At 51.0% G+C, this 19,635-nt stretch overlaps 1 protein-coding gene across 3 annotated transcripts; it reads left to right on the forward strand.

The window, feature by feature from the left end:
- The first annotated feature begins 2,565 nt into the window (after nucleotides 1–2,565).
- Nucleotides 2,566–19,611, forward strand: ABCC10 (ATP binding cassette subfamily C member 10). Of its 3 annotated transcripts, none has more exons than XM_005439083.4 (22): nucleotides 2,566–2,877; nucleotides 3,376–3,572; nucleotides 4,518–5,886; nucleotides 7,138–7,365; nucleotides 7,567–7,723; nucleotides 8,436–8,575; nucleotides 9,051–9,130; nucleotides 9,279–9,450; nucleotides 10,444–10,542; nucleotides 10,771–10,960; nucleotides 11,316–11,393; nucleotides 11,785–11,976; nucleotides 12,411–12,543; nucleotides 12,918–13,113; nucleotides 13,897–14,240; nucleotides 14,391–14,560; nucleotides 14,869–15,029; nucleotides 15,448–15,701; nucleotides 16,031–16,176; nucleotides 16,661–16,758; nucleotides 16,943–17,055; nucleotides 19,110–19,611. In XM_005439083.4, exons 2-22 carry the CDS (start codon nucleotides 3,412–3,414, stop codon nucleotides 19,243–19,245), a joined length of 4,617 nt encoding a protein of 1,538 aa, XP_005439140.2. In that variant the 5' UTR covers nucleotides 2,566–2,877; nucleotides 3,376–3,411; the 3' UTR covers nucleotides 19,246–19,611. The 3 variants fall into 3 exon arrangements, with proteins under 3 accessions (XP_005439140.2, XP_027661089.2, XP_055581949.1); XM_027805288.2 differs by having other exon boundaries at nucleotides 14,950–15,029; XM_055725974.1 differs by lacking the exons at nucleotides 16,661–16,758; nucleotides 16,943–17,055; nucleotides 19,110–19,611 and having other exon boundaries at nucleotides 15,448–15,567; nucleotides 16,031–16,140.
- The last annotated feature ends 24 nt before the right edge of the window (nucleotides 19,612–19,635 follow it).

A 19,635-nucleotide genomic window follows, 5' to 3' on the forward strand; every position in this document is an offset into this window, starting at 1 on the left:
GAGCATTACAAAACTCTGGATAATAGACAATAAAATCTGACCTGAGTGGGCCTGTGGGTTGGATTAAATTAAACCTCATGTTGGGTATTTTTTTCCGTTTTGAATGCTCTGATGTTTTGATAAATGTCAGGTGTATGATATTTATAGCATGCAAGGTACTTCGTAAGCGATATACCCACAAGCCTGTACTCCACATGGTGCACATCTTAAATCAGGCAAAAACAAAGCAGTAAATGTCACAGGTAGCAATATTCAGGCGGAGGGGAAATAGCCAAAAGGAAGTACGAAAAGGAAGAATGTCTATTTAGATTCTTGCCATGCTGCTATGTAAATGTACTTATGCAGAACAGACACTGGTGATTTCAGATCAGCTAGGGTGTGGATTGGTGTTCTTCTAGGGTTCCTTTTTTTTAATACCCTTGATGTTTGTTTTCCTGTGTGTGTAGACAATGCTGTCTGGAGCGAAAAGGGATCTTTCTGTCCATCTTTCAGCTGAAGTGGAGGAGTTCATGTTTTCAAACATGAAGAGGTGGGGAAAGATGAGCAAGAAGAATGTAGCATGTGAAAGAGGAGAGCACTAGAACGCAATGTAGCTGAAACGGAAAAACTCTGAGAGTGATTAGCTTGAGAGAGAGAATGGTCTGTCCTGGTATCTGAGAACTTCTCTGGAATCTTATTAAGTCAGGGCAAGCGGTGGTTTGGTTGTGTTTTTTTGGTTTGGTTTTGGTTTGAGTTGGGTTTTTTTTTTTCATTTGGAAATAAGAGATCAGAACCACAAAATCTGGAAGTTTCACTTGTGTGCAGCTCATGCTTCAGCCTCACGCATGCCCTATTTGCTGTCTTGAGAGTTTGCTGCTTTCACAGCATTTTTTTGAAGGGAAACTTCCTTGAGTGCAGAGGACATAAAAGTTATTATCAAGGCATCTGCAGGAAAGTTTATTCTAGAAACCATTGTATGCAGTGTGGGAGAAAGAGCAGACTGGCCAAATACAGTGTACAGTATCAGAACCTAGTTTGGTCATGAAAAGGCAGCATTGCAGCTCTGAAACAGGCAAAGTATTTTTAAGGAGATAGATACACACACACGCACGCGCGCGCACACTCTCTCTCTCTCTCTCTCTCTTTTACTTTAGGGAAACTGCATTCTCCTGCTTCTTTCAAGGAAACTATGATTAGAGGGTACTATGGTCTCCAAGCTCTTGCTCTTATCTCTGCTGTTTCACAGTCCCTCAGCCAGATTGCAGTTTTCTCAGATAGGAATGTTAGTGATATTTTTCTTCCTCGTCACCCCACTGGTAATACTTCTAAGCTCAGAGAATGCTTTATTGTATGTCTGATGAGCTGCGTTGGAAGTAAAATTTGCTACCTGTGATGAATTATTTACAGGGCTACGCTAAATTTTCCCTGGCAAGAGAGAGTACTGAGAGAAGGATTAGGAATGTGTATCCGGAGCATCTGCTATAAAAATCACTAGTAGCAGCTATTGCCAGGTGGTGTGGTGACATTTACTGCACGTTCCTGTTATTTTGTAAAGCTGGAGGTGATGAGGCTGGATATTCTCTCAGGTTCATTTTCTCTCAACTGGAATGTTGAGCATTTACTCACGACCCCTCCCACCCACCCCCAATGCAATGTGCTATTGCAGTAAAGGCGGGGTGTTGTATTTGGGGATGCTGCTTGTATGTGTGTGTTTATGCTTCAGATGGACATAGTCACTGAGTACAATACAGGTGAAACTGGATGGTTTTGTTTAGCTTGTGTTAACCTAATGCAATGATCCAGGTAACAAAATGATCTCGCTTTCTATGGCTGTTACTGCCCTCAGAGGAGCTCTGTTGCTTTGGGTACACCCACCATGGCTGGCAAAGCGCTCTTGCAGCATTGCTGTTTGCTACGAGCGAAGAATGCTGTACCTGTACAAGCACATTTATCCCATAAAATCACTGCCTGGGCGACACCTGCCAGCAGTGCCCTCTCTGCACGCAGGGCACACAGACCCTGTGCTGGGTGGCACAGCTGCACCGGGGCCCGTGCACCGGGGGGGATAGAAAAGATCACCACGAGGGAGCTAAAGGAGTTTGGGGAGAACCCACATTTGTGACCGGGGACTGATGGTTCGGTGTGTTTTTAACTAGAAGCCTGAACGAGCTGCGCGTGTTTCATTCGTTTGCTTCTCCTCGTCTGGCCCCATGCTTTGACCGAACCTCCGGGCTCCAGCGCCCCGCCGCCGGCACGGCGCTCACGGCACTGGCGCTGGGGCCGCCTGGGACGCGATGGCACCTGCGAGCGGATGCCTGGCCCAGATCGCCCGGTTTGACTCCCACTCTCCCCTGGCTGCTCGCCGGCTGGTGCCCGGCTCCGCCGCGGCTCCTGTCCCGCGGCCCGACCCCTCGGCACCCGCCCCGGCCGGTGCCAGGGCTGCGCCGCGTCCGCCCGCCCGCCAGGGGGCGCACGGAGCGGCCCGGTGCCCCCTTCTCCCCCTGCGGTGAGTGCGGCGGGGGGGGGGGGGCGGAGCGAGCCGAGGTACGGCGGGGGGCAGGGGTCAAAGTTTGTCGTGCCCGGGAGCGTGGGCAGGGGCCACCGGTGGGGGTGACCGGGGCTCGCCGGGTGCGGGGAAGCCCCGACTAAGGCCCAGCCTGCCGACCGCCGCGCCGGGCCACGGGGCGTGCGGAGAGGCCGGCGCCGGGCCTGCCGCGGGCGGGACCCCCGGGTGCGCCGCCTCCGTTCCGCGCTTCAGCCGGCCCCGGGCCGGAGGTGGGACCAGCCGGTGCCAGCAGGAATCGCCGGCGAGCCGGGGCCTTCCCGGGGTGCGCCAGCCCGCAGGGCGGCACACCGGGACGGGGTCCTGCTGCATCCCCTGCCCTGCCGGGCCTGGAGGTACCGCCGGCTTCTCTGTATGGGCACGAGCATCCTCCCCTGGCAGCTGCAGGGGGTGTGATGTTACACGCTGTCTAGTACCGCAGTGGGAGTTGTTTTGAAGATGAAAATATAATCGATAAGTTATTGTTTAAGCAACTCAAAAGATTGTTTAGGGCCATCAACAGAAAGGCAAATGCCTCCTGATGTTAGTTTCAAAGGATATACTTGTCCATGGGAAAAAAATCAGCCTGGAAATAAGCAGAAAGCTTCACATTCACAGACCATTGAGGTCCCAGGGTGACTCAAGGGGACAAACACCAGTTTATTTTAAGCTGGAGCTTGATCATTTTGTAAAGTGGATGATATGATATCAAGTGCGCAATTAGCAGGGCCTGGACTGTGTGATCCAGGAAGTTGCTTCCAGCACTATGCTCATTTCTTACCAAAGTCTGCCTTGCGCTGGGGCTGTGCTTTTTTCATTTTGTACCTTATGCTGGTTTTTCTTTTCTACCCTAGGAGCTCCTGTCTCTCATATTGAATTCCCAGAAAAGGATGGAGAATATTCTGGCTGGTTTGTGTGGAACCAGCCCAGAAGATCCACTCCCTGTGTGGGTTCATGGCAGTGTTAGCCACTGCTTTGATCAGCTGGCATTAAATGTGATTCCTCATGTGATCCTTGCAGCGGTCAGTGCCTGCTTCCTTGGCGCTCCAAGGTATGACAACTAACTTGTCTGGCTCTTGATTATTGTGTGGGACTGGAGGTGGGGTGGAAAGGCTGGAAATCATATCTCCCTATAATGTGCTGAATATGTAATTAGAGAAGGACAAATATTATAATGCTATTACATTTGTCAGGATCCGTCCTAATTCTGAGTACAGTGTACATCTCTGGTCCCTCCATTGCAGAAAGGAACCCAGAAAGAATAGAGAGGGTAGTGGGCATAAAATCACAGAAAATAATTTGAAAGCATTTAAATGAATGGGGATTGCAAAAACCAGGAGTCTTCTGGGAGTGGATATAAATCTAAGGTGGCATGGAAGATGTATATAAGGTAATACGGTGTTCAGAGAAACCAAAAATTGTTTTTCTGTTTACCCTCTTCTGAAATTTGTAAACATTCACTGATATTGAAAGGCCACAAATGATAATGAATCAAATGATAGTGAAGTATTTTGTTGGGCAGTAGATTATGGACTTCACACGCACAGTATCGCTGACACCAGCGGTGATAAACATCATGTTTCTAGACAAAAGACAGAAAGACAAGAGAAATCAAGGATGAGAGATGTGACACAGAGAACTTGATAATCCAGAATTTGTATTAAAGAGGTTAAATATAATTTTTTTCTGCTAATCCTCAAGGATTGGAGTCTGATTTGACTACAAAATATCAGTATGCAAATACATTTCTGTAGAGAAATGCTATTCTTTGATAGCATCTGAGTGTCTCATAGAAGATACTGGACTATACTGACTTGATGTAGTTTAGCAATGTCTACAGTCTGAAAAACTTAGAAATCTAGGGAGATGAATCCAGGAGGTTAAGTAAGAGTGAACAGATAAAGAGTGGGAGAGGAGAAAAAGAAAGGGAAGAGTGCTGGCTGAGAGGTGGTGGAATTTCAGCTGTAAAGTTCTTCTCTGCTATTTCTTCCTCTAGATCTGTCTCTGGGGTGCCTTGCAGGCCAGGCTGGGGATGCAGAATCATCGCCTCCTTTGTACTTGCTGGCCTATTCCTTGCTGATACCATCCCAGCCACCGTTTCTCAGCAGGAGCTGGGCCCTGTGTACCTGGAAGTGTTGGCAAATGGCACTGCCACCCTGACATGGCTCACACATGGCCTCGCACTTCTCATGCTCTGCAGGTCCATTCACGGCTCTACCAGGGGCCCTGCAGTCCTGACTCTGCTCACTCTCTTACCCCTACCTTCCTTCATCATCACACTGGTGTGGTACTGCCAAAGTGGGACAGCTTGGTCCCCTGCCCACCCTGCTGCCTCCTCCAGGTTTGCCATTCTGTGTCTGCAGCTGGCCTCTCTGCTTGTGTATGTGATCGGCTGCCTCTTCCCCACTGCTGGCAGGCAAGACTTCCTCTCCATCAATCGCTCCTGGCAACAAGACCTGCTTGTCCCAGAGTCAAGGTTCCCAGAGCCTGATCAGCAGAGAGTGGCAGAAGATGGTGAGAGCTGGCTCTCTCACTTCTTTTATGTTTGGATGAACCCTCTTATGAAATGTGGTTATCAGTGGAAGCTGAACCAGCCCCAGGACGTCTATGTGCTTCCTCGCCTACTCCAGACTGCCAGGGTCTGTGATCGTTTCTACTCTTGCTGGCAGAAGAAGGCAGCTCTGCACCAAGTAGAGGAGGAGCCAGTGTCTCTTACTAGCCCAATCATTGCTGGAGGTGATGGGACTGGCAATGCCCTGGACAGCTCACACCGTGCCCAGGAAGCTGTGCGACTCTTCTCAGTCCTTCATGCGGCCTTTGGGCTTCGTTTCTACTCCCTTGGACTTCTCAAGTTGGCTGGCAACCTGCTGGATTTTTCAGGTCCTTTGCTTCTGAACCTGCTGGTGAACTTTATGGAGTCACGGCAGGAGCCTCTGAGCCACGGGGTGCTCTATGCCCTTGGGCTCTTTGCTGGCTCCTTCCTGGGAGCTCTCTTGCGGAACCAGTTCAGCTATGAGGTGAATAAGGTGATGCTGATGGTGCGGGCTGCTGTCATCTCTGCCATCTACCGCAAGGCTCTGCGCGTCAGCAGCACCAGCCTTACCCGCTTCACTGTGGGGGAAATCGTCAACTTCATGAGCACAGACACCAGTAGACTGATCAACTTCTGCCAAAGCTTCCACGAGGTGTGGAGCCTGCCTTTCCAGTTTTCCATTACTCTCTACCTCCTCTATCAGCAAGTGGGGGTAGCCTTTCTAGGAGGCTTGGCCCTGGCACTGCTGCTTGTGCCCATCAACAAGATCATAGCTAACTGCATCATGATGAACAACAAGGAGATGCTGAAACACAAGGACATACGGGTCAAGGTGAGGGGCAGCTGGTGGCTCTCTGAGTTTGTTACTGTATTTCCTCCCTGTTTGTCCCTGGAATATTGGCCTTTTGGTTCCTTGACATGATCCAAAGCAGGCTAATTGAATCACAGCTGTTGGGAAAAATGCTAGAGAGGGCACACACACTCTCAGTTCAGAAGTGTTTCAGGGTGATGCGGTTTCATCATTCACAAGATAGTGAACTTCTAATGTTTGTCTTTCCCCCTGGGCTAGTCCAGATTCCCTTGCAGGTAGGTTTTTTCTCTGTGTATAGTAGTTCAGGTAGGAGTCTCAATTGCTTCCTCTAGGGATGCTTCCATCCTGTTGCTCCAGTAATGCCATCAGAGGTGAGGTGGTCTGCAGTCTGGACAAAGGCAGTGATCACAGATGTAGTGGTTTTATATATTGCTCCAAGCTTGGACCCTCAGTCATCTTTTCCGCTGCTTTTGGCATATTTACAGTACTATCTCCCTCCTTCCCATATGTCAAACATTTGATTCCCACCTTTTAGCCTTTTATCTCTAATATGAGGGAGCAGCATTTTCACTCGCCATTTCCATCATGCTTTGGAAGCATGAAACATAAGTCAACTCCACGTCAGAGCTGTTGGGAGCTTTAAAATATTTCTTTTCTCAACAGAAGATGCATCTAGTTGTGTGGGGTATGCTGGACTTTCTCCAACTATTGTAGGACTGGTTTGTGAAGTGAACCCTCTCTCATTAGCTTTTTTTTTATGTCGGGGACAGACACATCTCAGCTTGCTCTGCACATGCTGACCTGAGAGCAGGAATGAGAGGGCGGCATGCTGCAAGCACACCTGAGCTGCTGGATGTGAGCCAGCCAGGCTCTGTGTACAGGCTAGCTGTGTTATGGTGGCACCCCACCTGAGAGTCAGGTGTCATTATCTCAAGATGCTGTCTGGTCAATGCAGGTAAATAGCATCCAGGCTGGAGCTAGTAATTCCACACATCTGTTCATCTGTTTTGCAAATCCTTCAGTTGGGAAGTAGTGTAGTAATTTGCCTTCTTATGAGTTGTACATGGCACAGGTGACTGAGGAAGATGGTGGAATGAGTGAGGGCAAAGTTCCCAGTAGCTGCCACTTGAGTTTATGTCTTTGTTAGCAATAAATGGTTCCTGGTATCTCTGGCTTTTAGCAGGAGGCAACTGCAAACCCAGATGCCTAACTGTCATTTGGTGCAGTATGCTGGCACTGGTTATTCTATGTGTTTTTCCTTTTTGCGTGCAGCTAATGACAGAGTTCCTGTGTGGCATTCGTGTGATCAAGTTTTATGCTTGGGAGAAGCACTTCAGCACCAGGATAAATGCTTGCCGGGCTAAAGAGCTGCAGATGTTACAAGCTATCAAGTACCTGGATGCTGTGTGTGTGTATCTTTGGGCAGCACTGCCTGTTGTTGTCTCCATTGCCATCTTCATCACGTATGTCCTGTTGGGTCACCAGCTCACTGCCACAAAGGTGAGTAGGTAGTTGGGAGAGCTCTGACCTTGTCTTGTGCAATCTACAGCGGGGCTGCAGTCCTGAGGCATCTTCTGTGGGAAATAAACCCAGTGTGTCTCCCCACAGCTCTTCAGGCTCTCACTGGTGAAGCTGTTTGAAGGATACAAGATGCAAGGGAGGTACTGCCTCAAACTCATTGCTTTTTCCTTACCTGTGCAGGTGTTCACAGCATTGGCCCTTGTCGGGATGCTTATTCTCCCCCTCAACAACTTCCCGTGGGTGTTGAATGGGACCTTGGAAGCCAAAGTTTCCCTGGATCGAATCCAGCGTTTCCTTGAACTTGTGGACCAGGACCTGGACACTTATTATGCCCTAGGTAAAGATGAAGGATGCTGCTGGGCTTGGGACCCTGGGCAGGGGGCATTTGGAGCAGAGAGCTGAGGTGTGAGGCCCAGGAGCAGTACTGGAAGGCAGCTGGCTGTCACCCCCATGATTCAAGATGTTCAGTTGTCAGAGGCAGAGTGAAGGCACTTTATTTCTGTGAAGAATGGGAGACGAGGTTCTGACATTATTCTGCCAACCATATAGGCAATTGCTTGTCCCCACAGACCCTGGCATTAGTGACCCTTTAGAATAAGCTGCTCCCTCCTCTGTCCAGAGCTCCTCTGACACTGAAGCCATCAACAACCTTGGCTTTGCCTGGCAGAAAGGCTTGAGTGGGTGCCCCTCTCCTGAGCCATCTCAGCTCCCTTTCTCTCCTTCCTTGCCTTTTGCCAGTTCCCTGCCATTCTTTTACCTTCAGCAATAGTAAAACCAGGTTATCCTTATAGTGTCTCCCTGACAGCCAGCAGGTCACCATGTGTGTCTGGTGGGAGCTGGAGAGAAGAGGGTTGGAGGGGGGTATAAATTTAAGGGCAAGTCAGCCGGCAAGCGTCTCATTCTGTGATTGTGTCAAGGGCATCATAGCAGTGCCCTGTCTTTGGTCTCGTCCATTTGGGAACAAAGCTGATAGTGTTTGCGATGCCAGGTGGTTTTCATTTTCCAGCCTTCTCATAGCAGTGCAATGCTGCGCTGCTTTTCTCTTGCAGATAGCCCTTCAGGTACTGCTACTGCCATGGAGATGCGATGTGCAGTCTTCTCGTGGGTGCCAGTTGAGGAGGAAAGCACCAGGCATCCCTTATCCACAGGCACTCTGCACCTGCACATTGAGAACCTGTCAGTGAGAAAGGTGAGCAAGGATGCGGGAGGTAACAGCGAAGAACGGCACAAATAATAGAGCAGGGGTGGCAAGTTTTCATGTTTTCCTGATCTTACGAGCCTTGCATTAAAATCTTCTCTTGGTCAGGAGGCACAGGACACACATCACGTCTCTCAGAGCTAAAGGGTGCTGGAGGGGATCCATGCATAGCTAGCTTACAGCCAAGAGATGAACCAGCTCCCTCTGCTTCCTACCACTGCTGCAGCAGAGGACTGGGCAAGGAACACAGCTGGGCTCCAGGTTAATACTCCTTTGCAGGCTTGTGTCCTGCCACATCGAGTCTCGTTTACCCAGCAACTGTACCCAGCTCTGCTGCTGCACCTGTGAGGTAGTCCTAGTTTAAGACAGCAGTCAGCTTTCTTACAGTCTATGTGTGGCTTAAGAAATCTGGACAAGCTACTCTGTATTAGTGCATCAGGTTGTTCCTTTTCGTTTCTTTTTGCAGGGGATGCTCCTAGGGGTTGTTGGGAAGGTTGGCTCTGGCAAAAGCTCTCTGCTTGCAGCCATCACTGGAGAACTCATCAAGTGAGTAGCCTAAAGACTTCTCCCTGCCTGGTCTCTCTGTGCCACAGCAGGCAGGGATTATCCAGTGCTATTCCTATTTGTAGGCCATTTTTATCTGCCAGCAGTTCTCCTTTGTTGCCCTTTCTACCCACTTCTGGTGTACTTGCAGACAAGGTGGACAAGTGTATATTTGTGACCTGGAGCAAGGATTTGGTCTGGCCACTCAGGAGCCTTGGATACAGTTTACCACTGTCCGTGAGAACATCCTTTTTGGGCGGGAATATGATGCCAGGCTGTATGAGGAGGTGGTGGAAGCCTGTGCCCTCTCTGAGGACTTGAACGTGAGTGCCTAAACTGTAAACCTGCCTGGACCTTCTTGGCCAGCTTTTGCATCCAGTCTGAGCCTCACTGGGAGCAGTTCTCATTCTTTCAGGCTATAGAATGCTTTTCCAGTGTCCCAATCACACAGTGTTACTCTGATTACCAATTCCAGATTATACCTGTCCCCACGGTTCTGTAAGGTATGAAGTCATTCTGGTAGCACTTTGAATGTTTTGTTCTGCTACTGAGCCAAAAGCTCTTTCTTGATCCTGGGGAAAGGATTTGTTCTTGCAGAGCTGATGACTGCCAGGTTTTTCAGGCAGAACCTATCAGCAGCTGATGCTTTTTTGGATCAGAAGGAACTTCCCTGACATCTGGAAGGGCTGAGTCTGTGGTCCTACTGTCAGTAATACACACATTTTAGGCTTGAGGCTTATGTCTGTACTAGCCAGCAAACCTGGCTGTTACATGGTAGGAAGCTAGCCTTCACCTCCCAGTGTATAACCTGATGTCTGATTTTCTGAAGTGCCAAGCACTAGGAGCTCCTGCTTACTTTGGCAGGAGCTATGAATACTCTGTGAAGGCGAGATATTTATTTGAGAAGTAGTAGACTATGCCTGTGCTACCAAATCAAGAGGAAACTGTTTCCAGCTAGTGAAACTGCAATTTTTACTGCTGAACTGTTTGGATGGACCCTGGCATGATTTTGGTGCAGACACAGCTCTTGCTCTCCCAGAGAATTCCCTGCAACTTCAGAGTTATCTTAGACCAGAAGTTGCTGTCAACAGGCAGTTTAGATGTGGCCGCCCTATTCTGAAGTGAGTTTAGTTACATAAATGCCAATCTTGCCAGTTGTCTGCAGATTCTGTGTATAGACTGTTGCATTGTTTAAATTTTGTAAGGTGTCACCCTAAGAAATTACTGCCAGAGGCAGGAAGGGGACACCAGTGTTCTGGTTTTGGGTCCTCAGTAGTTTCCTGTCATTTCTAAATGGATTGCCTTGAATGTTTCAGATTTTACCAGCAGGTGACCAGACACAGGTGGGTGAAAATGGTGTGACACTCAGTGGAGGACAGAAGGCTCGAATAGCCCTTGCCAGAGCCGTTTACCAGGTAAATAGCAAAGGAGTCATGCCATGGCAGATTGTGCCCTGTGCCAAGTCAGATGTAAAGAAGCTGGAGGCACCCAGCTGTACACTATGCTCTGGCAGCACGTCTTAAACCGCATCGTGCTGGCCTAAAGGTGCTGGCGATGTGCCACACGGAGGCACTTGTGCTTTTCTCAACAGCACTGCCTGGCAGGACCAGCAACTGTATCCTTATCTTTTGTCTCCCTCTCAGGAGAAAGAGCTTTACCTCCTTGATGATCCCCTGGCTGCTGTAGATGCAGACGTAGCCAACCATCTTATGCGGAAATGCATTCTTGGAGTTCTCAAACACAAGACCAGGATCCTTTGCACCCACAGGACGGAGTTTTTGGAGAAAGCCGATGCCTTGTTGTTGATAGACAATGGCAGGATAGTTAAGACAGGTACACTGGTTGTCTTCTCAGGCATTCATTTGTGCCTGTGTGCCAGTCTTGGAATTGATTGAGCAAAGATGGGCATAAGGGAGTAGAATTAACTAGTGGGGAACCCAATGAAAATCAGCTTGAGGACACTGCACATGGGCAAAGATGGGGTAGAAGGGAATATACAGATGCATAGATAGAACAGGACAGCCCTAGAGGTGGGGAGCTGATAACAAAAGACCGTAGCAGGTTCTGCGGAGCAGGGCCTTCAAGGGTGCAGATGCTGTGAGAGAAAATAGGAAATGTTATGTGAGAAAGAACCTGGGCCATTTCGCAGCAAGAGGCAAGACTGAAGCATTTGCATGTCTCTCTGCAGGCACACCAGCTGATATCCTGCCACTCGTGGAAGCCTTCCCCAAGTTCAAGGATATGGACAAGAGGCGGAAGGATGAAGGTCTATATCTGATGAGCTTGAGGGTGGCTGGGGCAGCACAGCTCAGTTGACCAACCAGACAGAACCTGTACCTGATGGCTGCTGGCCTTAGAGCAGAGCTCCCACCCCCTTGCTCTGCTGTGGCAGTGCTGATCTGTGGGTAGTGTGTGCACAGAGGAAAGAGAGGAGGCCCATGTATCATTGAGTATTGGTCTGGAGCAGTATTTGAATCTGCTGTTCCACTTGTGGTCCAGCTTTGGATGAAGGTCTGCCAGGATTGGTGCACCTGTCTTGAAAGAGGAGAGGAGAAGGAAGAAGAGTCTCTCTCATAGCCTAGATTTGGTCTGTGCACGGCAAGGAGCAGCTGCAGGAGGAAACACACTGACCTTTGCTTTTACCTCCATTCCCACAGCCCCTGATGAACAGAGCCAAGAAGAGGCTGTAGAGACAGAGGCAGAAGAATCAACCCAAAACAATCATCTTGTCCACAAGGAGGAAGAGAAGAAAGAAGGGGCAGTGGCTTTTCAGGTGTACAAGGCATATTGGCTGGCAGTGGGCAGCTGCATGGCATTATCCATCCTCTTCTCGCTGCTCCTGATGCAAGGTGAGGCAGTGGCCCAGCAGTATATCTCTCTTTAGACATTCCTCTCCTTTCATTCCCTGGTTGTGGAGTCCAGGGAAGAAAAGAGGCCAGGGGTTTACTAACTCTTGTCTGCAGCATAAAGACCCCTTTTCTCTTCTCCAGACTAAAGTAGCACAGTTTGGAGTGGGCACATGTGGGAACAGGATCTGGCATCTCAATGCTGCAGCTGCATGTCTGCTTCTCTAGCAGTGCCCTGTCGCTGCTGCAGCGCAAGGCTGTTCCCTTGCTCCTGCGCTACTACTAACAGTGGAGAATGAAGGCAGGGGTGCCCAGACTAGACTGGGCAGTGACACAATTATAAAAGTTGCCCAGAAACTTTCCCTTCAGCTTTTCTGCTTCATGTTTGCCAATTCGAAGGTTGGATCCTTCTTTATGCAATCTGTCTTTCCCTGCAGCATCCAGAAATATCTCAGATTGGTGGCTGTCACACTGGATCTCCAGCATGTCCCAGGCAGCAAATTCCTCTGTGATGGTCTGCGCAGCTTCCTCACCTTCCCCAGAGCTTCTCTTCTCCGTTGTTGGGCTTGTGTAAGTGAATCTGGTCAGGAGGTGCCAAAGGAAGCTGGAAACACATTCCCATTTTGCCCTTAAGTGCATTTCTGGTGAAGATCCTTGTTGAGAGCAGGGATAAACTGACCACCCTGCTGCAGGGGATATGTGTGGCTGCTTTGACAAAGAAAATCAAAATCTTTGACCTGATGAGATGTCCGAAGGGCTTCTGCCTGGGACTGATGGAAGACTCCTAACTGCATAGTAATCAAGAGTGTTTGTCCCAGCATGCCAAAGGGTTGAAGTATCCTGGTTTCTCCTTGAGTGTGCTCCTGGGTTCTTGTGCCCTGATTGTGAGTTTACTGTCATGAGGACCTTAACAGATTCATAATCTTCCTCCTTCTATGTTCCAGCTCCCCCATTCAAGCTCTGGACATCACCCCAGTCCCTTCCAATGCCTCAATGGATGTGAATTTCTACCTGATAGTTTATGGGAGCATTGCAGGGGCCAACTCCCTCTTCACCATTCTTCGGGCCTTTCTCTTTGCTTATGGTACTATCCGTGCTGCCGCTGTCATTCACAACCGACTGCTCCAGAGAGCTCTAAAGGTAATGGTCAGAAAGTCCAGAGCAGGCTGAGGCTCCTGCACGTCATTCTGCCTTGATGTTCTTCTCATAGTTGGGAGTAAGGGTTTGGGAGGTGGGTTAGGGTTTCTGCTGGTATTAGCTGATGAGGTCCCCATAGGACTACATCCAAAAAGGGCTACACCACAGCCAGCACAAGGGTCCTATGAGCTGGGGTTCAAAATGTGTCCTCTAAGGCTTGTTCCATTCCTTGGAGGAGTGTTTTGTGGCTGCCACCTGCATCTCTTCACTCGTTAGGCTTAGATGTATAGCCAAGGTGAGGGCCAATTAAATCAAAGTAGCTTTTGCTGGATCATGAGCTCAGATTCAGATGAGATTGAAAGGAGTCATTAGGCAAGATTTAGGGCTGATGTTGGCATGTGCCAGTTAAGTTTTTTTATGATTTGGGCTTCCTTGAGTCCTCAGGCTAGAGTCAGGGTAAAAAGATTGTGAGACAGGATTAGAGGCTTGTCTCACTGGCTACTGGTGGGCCAGTATGGGATCTGAGTGGCTGCTATCTTAGTAGCTGTCTGCTGTTTGCCACAGAAGGACTCCTTGCTTTTACCAAGTGAACAGCATAAGTAGTTTGGCTGTGAGCTGGCTTTGGAGTCTGAGATTTCTTCTCCAGCTGTGGAAAGGAAGGGGGCTTTGGTGGCCAGCCCTTTGTGGCCTTATCTGCTCCCCTTGGTGCTGCTCTCCTAGGCACTGTTTATGGCTGGATCTCACCTCAGCTGACTGGCTCTTACTTTCTGGTTCCCTTGTTGCCAGGCCACAGTCACCTTCTTTGACACCACACCAACGGGCCGGATCCTGAACCGCTTCTCCTCAGACCTGTACTGCGTGGATGACAGCCTACCATTTATCCTCAACATCTTCCTTGCCAACATGTACGGGCTCTTGGGCATGCTGGTGATAATCACTTATGGCCTCCCTTGGATTGGTCTGGTCTTACTCCCGCTGGCTGCCCTCTACTTCTCCATCCAACGCTACTACCGGCGCACATCCCGGGAGCTCAAGCGCCTTTACAGTGTCACCCTGTCTCCCATTTACACTCACTTTTCAGAGACCCTCTCAGGACTGAGTAGCATCAGAGCCATGCGGGCAACCCGGAGGTGAGTGGAAAAGCGCCCGAAGAGCCAGAGCTTTGGCTTTTATCAGGGTATTCCTGATGTGGGGCTGGTTATAGGGTGGCAGGAATGCCCTGGTCTGGGGCGGCAGGAATGGAGATTGAGTGGTGCGAATCTCTATTGTGTGCCTGCCAGGTTTGAGTTGGAGAATGAGCTGCGCCTGGAGCAGAACCAGCGCTGCCTCTTTGCCAGCAACACAGCGATGCAGTGGCTGGACATCCGCTTGCAGATGATTGGGGTTGCTGTGGTTACTGCTATTGCAGGAATTGCCATCATCCAGCACCAGAAGCAACTGGGAAACCCAGGTAGGCTGCCAGGGGTTGTTCCGTGCCAACTCCTAGGCTGTGGCCCAGGGGTTCCGAATCTCCTAGCCCGGAGCTGCATATCTTCCTACCCAGATCTTGGTAAGATCCAGAGCTCCTGCTCCCTGTCCCTCTACAAGCCACCCACAATGTAGTGCATCAGCTCCTATCCCTCCTCCTGTGTGTCCCCATCGTCAAGTGGGATCCCAGACTCCAGAGTGCTGACTTCTCCCTTGTTTCTTTATCCTGCCACCAAGATCCCAGCTCTTTCCCTGCCAGTAACATTCTTGCTTATGCTTTTGTCCTCGCAGGACTTGTGGGTCTGTCACTCTCATATGCCTTGTCTGTCACAAACCTGCTCTCGGGCCTCATTTCCAGCTTCACTCTGACAGAGACCATGATGGTGAGTGTGGAGCGGACAGAGGAGTACACCACAGACATCCCCATGGAGCCCCAGGATAAACTGCTCCAGGTAAAAGCTCAAGTGTGTTCTCAGAGGCTGGCCCATCTTCTGGCTCTGTGTTCTGTACTTGCCTCTTGGGGAGATCATGGCATTCCAGTGAATGGGTGGAGGGCCCTTGCCAACAGAAACCACCTTGACTGCTCATCCTTTACCACTAAATCCCCTAGGGGGGATGAATCTCTGCAGGAGTTGGTGAAGGCTGGAATGATGAGAAGGGGTAGGAAAGCACAACGGTTACTAGATCAAAGCTGTGAGAGAAAAACAAGCCTAGGAGGGGGCTGTAGTTGGAGCTGGGCTGTGTGTTGGGTCTGCTTGGAAGCCAAGCAACCATCCAAAGGGATGCATAGGGCTTGGCCTGTGGGGAGGGGAGGCTGAACGTGGCACTGGGTCATGGTCATACCATGTCTCACACAGATACCCCTCCTAGGTTGCTGCTGACTGGCCAAGCCAGGGGCTTTTGGAGTTCCAGAAAGTGGTCCTGGCCTACCGAGAGGGCTTGCCTAATGCGCTTGATGGTGTGAGCTTCACCATTTACCCCAGAGAGAAGGTGGGGATTGTGGGTCGCACAGGATCTGGAAAATCCACCCTTTTCTTGGCCCTTTTCCGTATGCTGGAGCTGAAATCAGGACGGATTCTCCTGGATGGTGTTGACAGCAAGCTGGTGGGCTTGGAGGAGCTGAGGTACAGAGGGCTGAGCAGAGTGGAGGGTAGCTGGTGGGGCCTGGAGGCTGAGAGCTGTCAGTGGTTGGATGCCAAAGCGAAGAGTGAGGAGCAAAAGGCTCAGTGTCATGGCACCCTCTTGTCTGATTGTGGCAGCTTCTTATGAGTTGCTTGCTTGTTTCTGAACAGCTGTGGTTAAGGAAACCAGGCTGAATATGTGACCCCTGTCTCTGTGCCTCTGAGATACATAGCAAACCAAGACACTCCACCCTAGGCACAAAAACCAAAAATGGGCCTTTGCTTTTCTGCAGAACCCACCCCCTGACCCCTCAGCTTTTGTTTGCTTGCAGATCTAGGCTGGCCATCATCCCCCAGGATCCATTTTTGTTCAGTGGCTCAATCCGAGAGAACCTGGACCCCCAGGGAAAACGGACAGATGCTGAGCTCCACGAGGTGCTAGAGCAGTGCCACCTGCAGGATGCTGTAACTCAGATGGGTGAGTCTGAACCCAGTGAGAAGCAGCTGGGTTAGCCCTGGTACTGGGACAGGGGAGGGGACCTCAGGTCAGTCAGGGGAGCTGGGGAAAAGGGGTCAGGTGGGTGCAGTAGTAAGGAATTGGTTAGGTGAGGCCACACTAGGACCAGGGTGGGAACAGGTCAGTGGGACCCAGTGGCACTCCCTGAGATTCAGTGGGAAAGGACTGGCAGGTGATGGATGGGGTGGCACAGTGTTGCTGATGAGACCAGGCCCCAGGGGATGTTAGAACAGCCTGAGAGATAAGCCAACCCTTAGTTCTAGGGGAGCGTGGCGTCTCTGTGCCAGAAGTTGCCTGTGTCCAAGTGTAAGGGCTCTAGTTCCCAAGGCTTGGTCCTGACCAGGTCTGGGATTTTGAGTGCTACTGGGAAAACCCCAGACTCTGGGAACGGTTTGGAGCTCTGTGCAGAGCCTGGTGGGGTGACTGCTGAGCTTGACCCCTGCAGGTGGCTTGGACAGCGAGCTGGGAGAGAGGGGAAAGAGTCTGTCCGTGGGACAGAGGCAGCTGGTGTGTCTGGCAAGAGCCCTCCTGACACAGGCCAAGGTGAGTGCCCTGCCTCCATCGGAGCGAGGGGGAGCGAGCTGCTGATGGCTGCGTGGGGACAGCAGAGCAGAGCGCTCCAGAGTTGGGGCTGTGATGGGAAGAGATGCCCTGCGCTGTCTCTAGGCAGGGATTGGGGTCTACCCTGTGGTGCTTGGGAGCTCCCTTCACTCTCTGTCCCTGGCAGGTGTTGTGCATCGATGAGGCCACAGCCAGTGTGGATCAGAAGACAGACCAGCTGCTGCAGCAGACCATCCGCCAGCGCTTTGCTGACAAAACTGTTCTGACGATTGCTCACAGGTATGGAGGAAGCAGCACTCGTGCCTGCATTCATCCTAGCACTCACAGGGAGTGATTGCTGCACCTGCCATACCTGGGCCTCGAGCTCAGCAGGGAAGTCTCCGGGATGAGGCATTTCAAGTGCAAAAGGCTGGACCTTGCTGTTTGCCTTTTGTGCTTTACTAGCCCTTGGGTGCTGGGAACAACTGGATGGGAAAACGCTGCACCCAGAAATTGGAGGACAGCAAAAGGCAGCACGCCACACCGTATGGCAGATGGCCCTTCCTGAGCACTGCCTGCAGGGCTCCCGGGGGAGTGAATCGAACCTTGTGGTTCTGCCAGGTTAGGGCGAGTCGCAATGAGAGCCACCCCGCAGGAAGGAGCAGCGCGGAGGAGCAGGTGTCGCTAGCTCAGCAGAGGGCCGTGCGGCACAGCCCGCAGCCCAGGGCCGCAGCCGGCTCCCTGGCTGGATGAGGCAGGATGCTGCGTGGTTGGTTTTCCAAAACCCTTGAGTTTTGCTTCCAGCCCGCACCTGGTGCCAGCAATCTAGATGCTGCCCAGGCAGGACAAGGCAACGGTGCTTGCCCCACAGCCGAGATTTAGCGTAAGAGTAGTGGCAGTAGATGGTTGTGAGCGGAGGGAGGAGGGCAAAACATGAATACTGAGAAGGAACGAGTGGGTCAGCGTTAGGCAGTGCTCTCTGCCCAAGGTGCTCTCACTCTTGCCAAGTGGAGGAGAACTGGGAGGAGGGTTATGCAATTGTATGGAGGGTGTTTTCAAAACACAAAGGTTACCACAAAAGTAAAAATCAAATGAGCAGGTGGCAGGGACTGGTGTCCTGCTGCACAGAAGTGGGAGTAATGGATAACAGGCGGGGTGGGCTGGGCCTGGCAAGTGAATTAAGTGAATCTTGTTAAATACATCAGGTAAGAGGGAGGCAGGAGGGGTGTGAAGGGAATGCTGTTCCTACACTAGGGATATTATGCATAAATAGAGTGGAAAGGTAAGGGCATTGTGGGCTGAGGTGTGTGTTTGGGTTGGGTAGAGGGAGACCACCTCTGAGGGAGGAGTAATTAGAGAGGAGAACCAGCAGAGGAAGGAGTGGCAGAAGGCAAGGCAGCAAGACTGGGTTGAAGATGGCCTCAGCCCCTATTCCACTGGGATGAAGGGAGATGGGGAGAGCAGTAAGGAGGGAGAGGTGGTGATGGGTTTGTTTTGTACCCATGGTTCTTCCGTGCCATTCAGCTTTGGGTGAACTATTAATTGAATGGGTGAAATCTAGGACAGCAAGTGACTCATTACTTGTCCCTTGCCCCTCCAGGTCATTTGCAGTGCTGCAGCCTGGCACTTTTGGGGATGAATGTGTAACCAGAGTCCCAAACTCCATACGCTTTCTACCTGCTCAAATCCTCTGCAGTTTCTTCCCTGTGACTTGCAGCTTTGTAGGGCTGTGGTTTCACACTGAACTGTGCACGACTGTGCAAAGGCACTCTTGCTGCCCTGTCTTCCCTCCCCAGGGCCAGAGGTTGCTGCCCTGCTAGCAGTCTGGGAAGAACTGGGCATATATGTATACTGCGGATGCTGTGGTTGGCAGTCTGGCAACTACAAATCCACTGGTGGTGGCAGCATAAGCAAAGCTGACTGACTGCTGGGGAAGGGCAGCTGATGCACAAGTCCATTTCTGCTGCCCTCAGGAGGTGGCAGGTGAGGAAATGTAGGGGCAAGCAGAAGCAACTCAGTAACTCTCTTGTGGGAATGGAGACATCTTGTGCAACCCCAGAATCAGGCATGCTCTGAGCTCTCCCTCTACAGAGCTTCCCTCTGCGCTCCTGGTGCCCTGCCATGCCCAGCAACTGGAAGGCATTGCTGTGCTCTCCTAAGAGGTGGTGCATTTCAGCGGTGTGCAGAAGCTTTCTGGGCAGCTGGACTGCAGCGTGTCCCTGAGTGCACAGGGAGATACTCCACAGATCCTGATGCTGGGCATGTCTTGGGCCACCCTTTGGCAGCAGGGGAAGCAGTATCCAGGGTTTCACCTCAGATCCACCAACATGTGTCCTGGCATTTGCTGTCCACAGGTTGAACACCATCTTGGACTCAGACCGTGTGCTGGTGATGCAAGCTGGGAGAGTGGCAGAGCTGGATTCACCTACCCACTTAAGCCAGAAAGACGGCTCCTTGTTCCAGTGCCTCCTGCACAGTGGGCAGCTGTGACCTCCCTCCTGGGCTGAGCCCAGGCAGCCCTCCTGGCTTTGTGCCTGGCTTTCCTCTCACTCAGCCACAAGCCCTGTCCCTGCAGGGCCAGGAGCTGCTGAGGTGAGGAAAGGAATTATTCCTGCCTGCAGGTAGCGATTGTTTGTCCTCGGGGATGGAGGCATGGCACTGTGGCCTTTCCTTTAGTAGGGAAGACGGGACTTGGTGTTCAGGGCCATGCAAGCCTGGCTGGTGGAATACTGCTCCCCTCCAAGGATCCCCTTTGAGATTACAGAGGGATTTTCTGCTCACTGAAGAATCAGTGACTCCTAATCTGAGACTTAGTCTCACATGCAGTTTAAAATAAAGTGGAAACATCCTTGTGAAGCTCCATTTACTCAGGGCCCTGTC

This window comes from Falco cherrug, chromosome 13, assembly GCF_023634085.1.
Source record: "Falco cherrug isolate bFalChe1 chromosome 13, bFalChe1.pri, whole genome shotgun sequence".
Classification (NCBI taxonomy): domain Eukaryota; kingdom Metazoa; phylum Chordata; class Aves; order Falconiformes; family Falconidae; genus Falco; species Falco cherrug.

Excerpts from the sequence above, each read along its gene's own strand:
- ABCC10 (XM_005439083.4), top strand. The coding sequence starts at position 3,412 with ATGGAGAATATTCTGGCTGGTTTGTGTGGAACCAGCCCAGAAGATCCA. Across the intron at positions 10,961-11,315 it reads TGGCAGGATAGTTAAGACAG|GCACACCAGCTGATATCCTG; the intron begins GTACACTGGTTG and ends GTCTCTCTGCAG. Across the intron at positions 13,114-13,896 it reads TGCTCCAGAGAGCTCTAAAG|GCCACAGTCACCTTCTTTGA; the intron begins GTAATGGTCAGA and ends CCTTGTTGCCAG.